At 36.7% G+C, this 12,546-nt stretch overlaps 1 protein-coding gene across 4 annotated transcripts in view; it reads left to right on the top strand.

The window, feature by feature from the left end:
• The window catches only part of LOC107713827 (RNA-binding motif, single-stranded-interacting protein 3-like), a 134,645-nt gene that overhangs the window by 45,232 nt on the left and 76,867 nt on the right, over positions 1 to 12,546 (top strand). For all 4 annotated transcript variants that reach the window (XM_016519456.1, XM_016519458.1, XM_016519455.1 and 1 more), the window contains exons 3-4: positions 7,771 to 7,829; positions 11,420 to 11,511. In XM_016519456.1, coding sequence (XP_016374942.1) covers positions 7,771 to 7,829; positions 11,420 to 11,511 — 151 coding nt within the window. The remainder of the gene's footprint in view (positions 1 to 7,770; positions 7,830 to 11,419; positions 11,512 to 12,546) is intronic.

The raw sequence follows: 12,546 nt of genomic DNA, 5'->3' as shown, positions 1-12,546 counted from the left end.
GAAATATATATACTGTACTGTAAAAAAAAAATATTCCTGTAATACCTAAAATGTTGCTACTGTAATTTTTTATGGCAAAGTTTCGGCAACCACAGCTGCTGTGTTTTGCTGTAAATTTCACATTCTGCGATGAGCAGACTGTATTATATATCATTATATCAGTTAATGAAATATACTGTACTGTAAAAAAAAAATATTCCTGTAATACCTAAAATGTTGCTACTGTAATTTTTTATGGCAAAGTTTCGGCAACCACAGCTGCTGTGTTTTGCTGTAAATTTCACATTCTGCGGTGAGCAGAAAAACTGTATTATGAACATATTTTTCATGAGCTTTTGCTTGTATATTGAGTCATATCTCAGCTTAGACAAGTTTTGTACTTTCTATCAAGTTTGGACGAGGCTTCATATGCAAACATTCAGTAAATCAAGCCCATAGCGCTTTAGGAAACCGAATCCTCCTTTTGGAAAGTCACTGGGCCTCTTTCTCGAATCCAGCGGCGCAAGCGAGCGTACAAACAAACATCAGACGCTTGTAACTCGTATGAGGGCCAAAAAGCCGCTAGCCATCAAGAGTCATCTTGAAGTCTCTCTGTCTTCCTCAGTATCACACAGCTCTTGTCAATATGTGTGAGGTGGGAGAGGAAGAGGAAGTTCAGTCAAAATGAGCCTAAACACTTGGGATAAAGGTCTTTTAGGCTGGATTCGACTGTTTTATTGACATCAGCTCCGTCTAGTGCCTCCCTGACTTCTGAGGCAGCAAGAAGGTGTCAGTCATCTTTTCGAATTCTTCTCAACAGTTCAAACCACAGACACACTCACTTGCCAATCCTTTGTACCAAGGACAAAAAAAGCAACGCAAGCCTTGTCCATTAATAATGTAAGGTACCCAAAAAAAGGGTACTAATTTGCTAGTACAATCTACAGATTGCATGTGTGCTCCATATGCTTATTACGGGTGATTTAACTAAGATTAAAGGGATAGTTCACCCAAAAATGAAAATTACCCCATAATTTGCTCACCCTCATGCCATCCTATGTGTATATGACTGTCTTCTTTCAGACAAATACAATCTGAGTTATATTTAAAAATGTCCTGGCTCTTCCAAGCTTTATAATGGCAGTGAATGGGTGATATTCAATAGTCCAATAGAAGTCCAATAAACTTAACCAATCCATCACGAATAAGTGCTCCACACGGCTCTGGGGGGTTAATATAGGCCTCCTGAAGTGAATCGATGCATTTTTGTAAGAAAAACATCCATATTTAAAACTTTATAAACCGTAATCTCTAGCTTCCGCTGACTGGTGCACGCGCATACACTTTTTTTTTGTTTAATTGAACAGAATATCAGTACAATCAATACAACTACAACAGCAACAAATACAACAATTTTCAAATGCTCAGGGGAGATATAAACAATATAGGAATACATTAAAGAGTGTACAAGGTTGCAAAATTCGATTAGCTTTTTGTTTCTTCTTCGAGGGCAATATAGAGTCAATATAGTGCTTCACTTCATTTTTAAAATGCTAAAAGAACATGTTTCCACTGTAAAATAACATTTTCGTCAACATGGTCAACAATAAAATCGAAAAAGAAAAAAAAAGACACATAAGCTGTCTCTGGCTTCTGCTTGAAAAAGCTACAGCTTACATCTATATCTTTTTTTATTTAATTAAAGTTCAGCAAGGTATATTCTGTGATGGAGTTTAACCTTGTTTGTTAAGAGATAGCGATTGGGCAGAAGCCAGATTTTTTTCCAATCAACATCACTCACAAATTGATTCTAATATGCAATTACGTTTGGTTTCAAAACAACATCCTTCTGGAAAAGGGCTCTTATTGATCTGTTATAATTATTACAATGGTAGGAAAAACATATTTTACTATGAATTAGAATTTTGAATTTTACCTATAGGGGAGTGATTGGGTGAGAGTTGTGGGAGTTGCTTATAATTGAATATTTTTTTGCTCTTTAAACAACATACATATTCTAGGAGAGATTGCGCCAAAAACAGTCCTTTGGCGGTATGGGAATATTATATTTTGCTATGAATTCCTCATATGCATTAAAAAAAATCTGAATTAAAAAATTGGTCTACCAAAACAATTTTATTTCAAAACCAATTTTCAATTTTTTTGACTTTTGTTTATTTAAAATGTCCGTATTATTCCAAATAAAGTAATGGTGTGGTGAAAAGTTGTGTTTTTAAATCAAATTCCACATTAGAAAAGCTTATGCTACGCCTATGTCCGAACTGTCATTAGCACTTCACACACTGCAGCTGAAAGCTTCGTACACAAGACGCGTTGTCTTGACGCTGATCAAATCAGCTGGGATCTGCTCCCAGCTTGGGCTGTCACAGCACGTCGAGCTGTGTCGCGATCATTCAAAAGTGCATGTGTGGATCTAGAAATATATTTATCTTCATTGAAAGTCGTTCTAGGCATTTTGGTTTACCTCATGTGGTGTTTACAGTTTTTTGTGTTCATGTTGATTTGATTTTGTGTGCTTGTGGGTTGACTAAAGCACTCAGAGGGTTCAGTGTGTGCTGTGTTAGAAAGGGTGGTGGCGTGTGATTGGGCCTGTGTGTCATTTGTGGGCATCTCTTTTGGACCTGATCTGCTCTGGTCAGTGTGGAGAACAGGTTCCTTCATCCAGATGACCAGAGTTAGAACACTGTGATCCCACGTACTGGCTGAACTGTGGTATTTGACAGGAGGTTTTGGTGTATGTGGTATTAGAAGCTTTCTTTCTTACTTTGATTCTGTCAGTCACAGCTGGCATGCCTTTAGGTGATATTAAAGGGGTCATATGATGCTTTTTAAAAGATCATTATTTTGTGTATTTGGTGTAACAGAATATGTTGACATGCTTTAATGTTCAAAAAACACATAATTTTTCAAATACTGTACATTATTGTAGGTCCTCTATGCCCCGCCTCTCTCAAACGCTTCGTTTTCTAAAGAATATCTCTTTGGTTTTGAGACTTTAGTCTTTGCAACTTCAGGGATCTTATCTATGCACAATCAGCTTGTAACACTCCAAAGAGAAAGGAAAACTTGAAATCGCATCATATGACCCCTTTAATAGTTGTGACTTTCTTCACCAAGGTTTGAGGCGCACAAATGTATTCAACATAACTCCATAAATCTTCTCTGACATTTCCATTTTAATGACCCTTATAAAGACTCCAGTAAATCAGTTTATAAAAAAGTTATGTTTTATAATTTATACATATATATATATATATGGTGTTCAAGAAATATTTCTTATTATTATCAGTTGTTGTGCTGCTCAATATTTTTTTGTAGAATGCAGAAAATATTTTATAAAATAATATAATATTTTTATATAATATTTTATCATTTTTAATACAACATTTTATAGACATTAATTTAAAATAGAACTGTTTTGTACCATTATAAATGTTACTGTCACTTTTGATCAATTTAATGCATCTTTGTTAAATAAATGATTAATTAATTGTTATATATTTATATTTTAGAAAATGTTTGATGTGTAAAGCCAAAATGATTTTTTTTTTCAAAGCTCATTTAAATGTGACGTATTTTCTTAACATGATGTTTTGGACATATATATACTACGTGACGTAAGTGAAATAGCATAATTAGAAAAAAAATGTAGGATGGCACTTTATTGCAGCGTGAAAGGTGACAGCTGGTCAACAAAGAAATTTGGTGACATCAACATTTGCCATTTAAAACATTTTGATTATGAAGGCAACTTTTTTCGTAATGATGTGCTCTGCCAAATAAATACGCCCAATTAAACAAGAAATGTTGAGTTGAAAGTAAACAGATATTTCTTTAATACACCAGTGTTTAGAGCAAGATTTTGGACAAATGAAATTTCACCATGGGCAGGCCAACCAATTGCAAACTGTTGAAAATGGAAACCAAACAACCAAGTTCTTTGTCGTGCACTGCTATCTGTAGTCATGGCTGATTAGGCCAAAAGTCAAGTTAATATGAATGAGATTTAAGTGATTTTTCTGTTGTGTTTGGAATAGCTGGGACATAATTTAATATGCTATTTTTGTTCTTGTGTTTATAATATTGCTGTATATGATAATCATCATATATCATAGAGTAGATGGTTTACTAATATTGTAACATGCAACTTCTCTCACTGTAAACCATTTGGTTTCTTTGGCTTGATGTTATTTAAGGTCATATTCTTGGCACTCCGCCATCCATGAGGGGAACTCCATGCTTGAGGTCCTGAAAGTTTTCAACTAGTAAACACACTTGAATCTTGTTCTTAATCAAAAGTCAGCATCCGTAGAAACAGTAACCCTGATACACAATCATCAGAACAGTTCTTTTGATATGCAATCCATAAAAACATTCCTGCTTCTATTCAATAAAAAAGGGTTCAGCACTTTATTAGTATGACTTATAACACTCGGAATTTGCATGAATTTTACATATGTGCACATTGTAATGAAATGCACGCAATGCTAATTAGTAAAGTTAGTGTATATTTGGGTGCTAATAACATTAAGACCACATTAAAGGAATAGTTCACCCAAAAATAAGACTTCTTACATAATTTACTCACCCTTATTTTAAATCCATAGTTATTAATTTAATTTAATTTTTTGGAAAAATACGCGTTTTTGTATTCCACAGGAAAAAAAAAATGTGTATTTGAAATAACCGTAAGGGTTTGAAACAACATGAGGGTGTGTAAATGACAGAACTCGTTATTTATCTGATTCAAGGTGCACTATAGAAAGTTTTATGGGTAAAAAAAAAAAAAAAATCATTATTGAGCAAGTACAATCAGTCTACAAAACTGTGTTCTTGCTAGTGTTGTTTTTGGCGGCCTGTTTTAAAAAATAATAATAATAACGCGACTGAACGAGACGAAATAACGTTATAACATTTCGTTTCGTCTCGTTTTGGTCAACGAAAATGAAGAGACATTTTAGCATAGTTTTTATTTTGTAAACCACATTTAGTCTCGTTTTTATTCGTCAACGATATTGCATTATACATTTAATTATAGTCATCGTCACATGACCAGCATTTTCGTCTCGTCTCGTTTTCGTCACGTAATAAAGGTTCGTTGATGACGATATTTAGTCATAATTTTCGTTGACGAAAGCAACACTAGTTCTTGCCTTATCCCAATTCATTTTATAAATTCAATGATTTTGAAAGTTTTGTGTTTCAACCACAGGTGGCGATAGAGAGGCCAAAATTCCATAATGAACCTTTAACCTGGGTAGAATAACGTCCCATTCCGGCATTACTGCTCTCCATCAACTTAAAACTACCCTGAAGTTCATTGTTCAGTGTGAGCGTGATCAGGATGCTTTGCCAGATGTTCTCATGAGCTCCTCCACCTTTGGCTACAACGTTAGCCGTGTCATCCTGACAAATGATCCTAAAGAGCATTACGTTAACCAGAAAGTAACGGTATAGGGCATTACAGTTTTTGAGGTTTCAACAAAGACTTTCATTTTGTAACATATAAATCATAACCACAGACTCTGTCTATTAAACGTTACCCCACCTCGGTAGTTCACAATGCTTCATTTATCAGCATCTAAACAAACAAAACAAGACAGGCTTATGATATTTCACAAGACAAGACATTCCGCTCCCTGCACCCCCTTATTGGCTGCAAGAGAATGAATCTACGCCTCTGTTTGTGAGGAAACCTTCCTGTTTGTGAGTTTCGTGTTAGTGAGACATCCGTGTGCATGACCGCGGCGTGGCACTGGCTTGTGGAAACGTTGCCAGTTATGTTGACTACATTCCTCCCTCAGCTCCACCCACGACCCACTCACTCATCTGAGACGCCTGTATTTGTCCACTTGTTTTGCAAGATGAAATGGCAGCAAATCAAGCATTCGAGTCAAATGGTTCTCATGTGTTTCCTTCACTTTGGTCCGCTACATGCTTTCTCCAACAGAGCTCCTCTTTTTCATGTCTTCCACTCTGTGTTATGTGGTTGCTCTCGTCCCCCAGGCTTCTACTTTGTTTACTGACATACCATATTGACGGGGGAAAAAAATTCAAACAAAACCAGTATTGTTTCTGTAATGAGTCTCTGCAATCCCAGAGTTGTGATTATCCGTTTTCGCAAAAAAACATCCGCCCACATTTACTTGCTATGTGATGGTGTGAATTGCAGAAGACTTTGTTGATAAATTCACACGAAACCTTGTACAACGGTTGTACTTTCAACCTCGCAGCACTCTATAGCAGCTTACGATATTTATTTGTATTTCTTCTATAAGCTTTGCCATTTGAGGGCTTATTAGGGATATGAGACGAATTAGCTACCATGATCCAGACATCAGTGGCACAATGCCTCGATGGGACGCCGCTTCTCACAGTGACAGTGAAATTATCTTTCCCTTATTAAACGCCTCCATCCTTATAAAGGTGGGTAATATAGTCTCCCGCTTTTACCTGGAGGTGGGAGCCGCAATAAATATTAATTAAAAGTCACATCAGGAGTGCCACGCTTATATCAGTCTTCCCGGTCTTCAGGTGGAGACGGAAGCGATAAGTAACTTTATTACCTCCATCATGGATGGAAGGAAAGCGATATGGGAGGAATAAGGCAAAACACTGAGTTGAGGTGAAAAAGTGAAAACGTGGGCAGGGGTTTTTGTGGTGCAGATTGGGGCTCTGTGATGCTCATTGTTTAATTAAATCATTAGGGTATGAGACTCACATCCTGCACTCAAAATCAACCTCCCCTTGTTTAGGGTGTCCTGTTAAGGAAGGTATTGATGTATCGATAAACATCCCTTCATCAAGGTTTTAATGAAGCTAAACTATATCTTTATTAAAAATACTCTATGAGTTAGGTTCAAACTTTTTAATTAACTAAGCTCGGAGCAAACATTACACTTGGGTTTTTCTTCAAGTTCGGGCACTTGTATGTCCCAGGGGTTGACTTTTATTAAACTGATTTTAACTTCTTTCTTTTTCTCATATGAAGGTCACATTAAAATGTGTCATTTTAGGATTAGAAAGTTGTAATTTTTGACAGTTTTTTTAAAATATATTTTCTGTGTAGATTTTTGCCCCAGACCTCAGTGAAAATGGCAATCTTATTGTGAACGATTCACCCATTTATAGGATTGTTTTTAATTTTTTGTGTTTAATTTTCTTTTTTTTTTTTCTTTTTTGATAATCCATTTTATTTGAATGTATACTGAAGAAAAGATTTCATTGCAACTTTAAAAATGAAAATGATACAGATATTACATTTTTACAGTATTACAGCTTTAAACAAAAATGTATAAAAAGTGTCAGCAAATATTAGCAATTTATAATATTTTGGATGATTCTGATTTTTAAATGAATGCATTGAATGTGTAAATAAATGAATATTGTTGTGTTTAAATGAATACATTTACTGTTATATTACAAATTATGCAAAAAGTGTAAAAATATTATTCAACAGTGTATTTAGGATGCATAAAAAGCTAACTGTGAAATTAGCATTAGCAAGAGGAGTTTATTTTATTACAAAGCGTTAAAATTGTCATTTCAATCATGTTCATTTCCACCACATAATGTAATGAAACAATACATATTTTGAGATATGGTGGAAATTATATTGTGGTGGAAAGGTTCATTGTAATTAAAATTACAAAAATGATTAGACACTGTTAGTAGATCAAAAAACAGTGTTTCATGCAATAGATTGAAATGTACTTGATCTAGCTAGCTTTCATTTTTAGCTGATCCTGTTGTTCTCTTTGTCCTTTGCAGGTATGGAAAAATAGTGTCAACAAAGGCAATCCTGGACAAAAACACCAACCAGTGCAAAGGTGAGTACCGCAGTCAATATCGGCTTGCATTAAAAACACGCTCACAGAGCATTCACAGTCTCACTTTAAAATAATCAATAATCCTCGTAAAATGACAGCTTTTGAAAGACTTTGGAGTCTGGAGATAGTCTGGGTGAACTTTAGAGGCGGAAACGTGTTAGCGTGATTGTGGGTGAAGTCTTTACAACCGGATAAGACATTAGCATGACTAACAGGGTTAGCCGCGGCGAGGAAAAGCACAGGGTTCCTCCTGTGTTGATTTGAAAAGTCCGAGCCTAGTCGTAGTGGTTTAAAAATAGCCATAGGGGTGAGGGAAGCGTCCGGCTGAAATTGATGATTTAGCAGGCAGCCTCTTTTCAGGAAACACTCAGCCAGTGCTGTAAATAAACAGCCTGGCTTCCTACACAATCTGCCAAACTGGGTCCCGCAGGTTTTTCTCCTGTTTCGTGTGTATGCATGTGTGTGTCTTTCTCTTTGTCATGCTTTCTCTCTGAGGGCACATCTAATATGTCCAAAAATGAGTATTAATGCCCACATGAGAAAGAGGGAGAGAGGGTGTTTTTGGGAAGCAGAGGAAATCACTCCAGGCTTTAGAGGACTTCCACTTCCTTGAGTTAACAGCCCTCCTACTCTGCTAGGCTTCTCCACCCCGATGGGCTTCCAGCCAGGACTTATGGGAGCCAAGGATATCAGACAGTTAGCTCTTTTGGTCAGTGACCTCAGGAATGCTCGCAGCGATCTCTCAAACCAGAAGTGTTTCTCTCTCTGGATCAAGAACAGTCTAAATACTTTTTCACACACATGCTCTGTTTTCTTATGCTTATGAAACATCTGCAGTCTTTGGAACATCTGGATGGCTCAGTTCTCCGCTGTAGAGACCTTTGTCACTCTTTTTCTCGCTTCCATGTTTACCGGGAGGCTTCAAAGCGGATGTGTGTTGTTCTATATGTAAGGTGTGTGCGCGCGTGTAAAAGAACACATATGTCTGGCATATAGATCTGTTGGCTTCAACCGTTCGCTCTCCAAAGCTCTGCGTTCTGCCATCTGTGGTTTCGAATGTCAGTCAGGCTTTGAGAGTGTGTGTGTTTAGAGTTTAGAGAGGCTTATGGTGAGAATGCTTCCACCAAATGAAGACACACTGCCTCAAATGTGCCTCAAATGTACCGAGGGTCTTTAAGAACTTCCGCCACTGCAGTTTTTATTACGATACGCCGTAAAGGAAGTCATGGATCTTCTCTCTTGCTTGCTGCCAAAGAATTGTTTGGTTAAAGAGCTGGGTGGTGGAATGGACCCTGCTGGAATAGTAGCTGTGTTTTGAAACATGGTAACTGCTTTCTAACTAGTCTAAGCTGACTCTTAGCCAATTAACCAGGCCCCATATACATACATACTGTACAAACATACATACATTTTATATATTAACCACAATTCATCAAGATATTATTATTAACATATTAATAATAATTTATCAATTTAAATACTTCAAATTAATTTAAATGCCCCCTATTGGGCCCCATTATAATTATTTCAATCTTTTGACAGCCATACTATTTTTATTTTAAGGTCATGACTTCTGTTTGTTTCAATCAAAGCAAGACTGAAATCCTTCCAAATACACTCTGGAACCTGCCAAAAGGATTAGTTCCCCCACCCTGCAAAAAAAAAAAAAAAAAACATTACTATTTTTCAAAATCATATAACTGTATTTCTTCTGTGGAACAAAAATGTCTCTCATCTAATTAGAAATTGCATGCTTCAAAAAGGATCATTAAAGTAGTCCATACTACTTGTGATTAGGGATGCGGCGATCCGATACTCATATCGGATATCGGCTCCAATACTGTCATTCTTTTTCTGGATCGGGTACCTCAGATAGGGCCGACCCGTATCCGATATTTTGCGCACTATTCTGTGTTAAGCCGCCCACAAAAGGCATAAAAGCATTTTAAAGCACAATAATATAGGAAAAGGCTCAATAAACTGTTGCACAGATATAATACACAATGCATCAATATCGTTGACCTTTCTAATGCGAAGTGCTGCGTGCTGTGACTCCGTGTTACTTCAAGCGCATCATTCTGCACACCAGATGTGCATACTGTAAGCGCTTTGTGCCGCACTGTATTTGTTTTGTCCTATCTATCATATGTTGTTGCATCATTAAAAAAAAGTATTTTAATTTTATAGTATATATTTATACATTGTTTTTCATGAATGGATTTTATAACAATACAAATAGCAATGTGTAACATTTTACCAGATTTAATGCTACACTTTTATTTGTTCCCCACTAAATATAGGTTTTCACTATATGTTTGGATTTAAATTATTGTGCACTGATTTTTGTAGAATAACTTTTGCTGCAGAATTATCCACCACCCTAGTTTATAATATATGTCTTATATTATGAATATACATGTATTTTTCATTTTTATTTTATTTTTCTTTATAATGAAGTACCACGCACAGAAATATAGAAATTCTACACTGATTTAAAAAAAAAACTGCACTGGTATCGGATCGGTATTGGCCAATACTGAACCCCAGGTATCGAATCGTTATCCTGGTATCGAGGTGAAAAAGGCGGATCGGAGCATCCCTACTTGTGATTTATATTCCAAATCCTCTGAATTCCTACAGTAGCTTTGTATGAGGAACAAACCAAATTTTGAGCCATTACTTAGGCCCAATCCCAATTCTATTTTATACCCCTTCACCTACCCCTACCCCTATGTACCTACCCCTACCCCTTCAAACAGAGTGGCAAGGGGTAGGAGATAAAATATATTCCTGTAAGAAATGAGACCCCGATACTACACTTTTATACATAATCATACTTTGTCGCTAGATCCTACGTTAAAGGAGATGTGCCGATGTTTACCACAAACTTCCAAGATTCCAAGATGCTGACATGGTATACTGTCATTTAACATATACATACACACACACACACACACACACACACACACAGACAGAACATGGTCTGTCTGAATACTGGTGTGCATTAGAACCGTTTAATTACCTTTCTATATTAATGCGCTGCTTTTGATGTTCATCACACCAAGCTGCCGTATGACTTTGAAGACTTGGAATATAGTGCATGAATTATAGTTTTTCTGTCAAAAATTCTAAAATTTGCGTTCCAAGAAAAGGTTTCATTGGATTGAAATAAGGTAAATAATAACAGAATGTTCATTTTGGCTGAACTCTTCCTTTAAGCTGGATTTTCCAGCAGGGGTGAGGTCAGGCTGAGTCCTTCTTTGTCCTGTTCCTGAGGAAATAGTTGACAAGCATGAGCCTTGAACAAAATGGCCGTTTCCTGTCTCCCCAAGCGCACACACAAACCCACACACAGACACAAGCGGCTGTGCTCAAACATGCAGACTCTCTTGTGTCGCCACGATCGGCATGATAAGACAAACAACGGAGCAGTCTTGTTTTGACCCTTGAATTTTAAATCTGATAATGTCTAATTAATGTCCGATAAAGAATTCTTCAGTTTTTGGCCAAAACACTAAGATATGTGTGTTATAATGTGTATAAATAACTCTTATCTCACTCTCACTCTCACTCTGTACATGTGTGTGTAGGATATGGCTTTGTGGATTTCGACAGTCCGGCGGCAGCACAGAAAGCTGTAGCGTCCCTGAAGGCCAGTGGCGTGCAGGCACAGATGGCAAAGGTAAGCTAGGCTTTAAAACCTGGTTTAGTTTTTTTTTTTTTCTCAGCAGTAAGGAATGAGGATGCTGCTGCTATTTCTAATTATGGTGTTCCTGATGGTGGAAGATGTTGCTGATGACGGCTGTAGTGGTAAACATCTGTGGAGGATGTATATGTATGATTATCTGGAAGTGGTAGAAATGGACTCATGTTGCTCGATGTCCAGTGTGTGCATTCAGACTCACGCACAGTTGTTTAAAGCATCTGTCCTCTAATATTCATAAGCTTGCAGGCTGTCAGGATGCAGATGGTTTGTGTACCTGAAATCCCATTTAAATGCATGCCTGTCAGAGCTCTCTGCAACGCAGCAGGCCTCATATGAAACAGACAGGTCATCTTACAGAGAGGAGGAGAGGGAGGCGGGGAGTGAGAGAGAGAAAGACTGTGTTTTCGCTCATGTTTGCATGTTTTCTGTGGTCCGAGTTATGGAACTTATCATTTAAATTAAGCTCAATTGACAGCCTTTGTTGTATAATGTCGCTTACCACAGAAAATAACTTTGACCTTCGTTTTTTCTGTAATAAAAGCAAAATTCAAAGTTAGTTCAACACATCTATGTTGATTGAGCTTAACTTGCATTGAACCCTGGACATTGCTCTCAGTTTTCCAAACTGCATCTAATTGGTAAGAAGAGCATTTAATCATTTTGGAGGCCTTCATAGGCTCTGTTCCAAAACCTAGTGAACTACTGCCTTCTAAGAAACCTTCTTTCATGGGCCAAAATCATTCACAGATGAGGCAGTCCTAGAATGCATTAGAATGAACAAAAAATATTGATTAATGAAATGTTAACTATAAAGATATATTTAAATTCCATTCAATATCAAGTATAAGTAGTTAAATCTAGTTAGAAGCTGAATATTTTACCCAATATTATATTTTATGTATTTAATTGACACTACCATTCAGACGTGTAGTGTATGACAGTAAGATTTATTTATTTATTTGGAAAGAAATGTGTCTTATTACTCAGCAAAGACACATTCAATTATATGTT

This window comes from Sinocyclocheilus rhinocerous, unplaced genomic scaffold (assembly GCF_001515625.1).
Source record: "Sinocyclocheilus rhinocerous isolate Xijiao unplaced genomic scaffold, SAMN03320098_v1.1 scaffold779, whole genome shotgun sequence".
NCBI lineage: Eukaryota > Metazoa > Chordata > Actinopteri > Cypriniformes > Cyprinidae > Sinocyclocheilus > Sinocyclocheilus rhinocerous.
The sequence above is the reverse complement of the archived record's forward strand: the minus strand, read 5'-3'. Positions and strand labels throughout refer to the sequence as shown.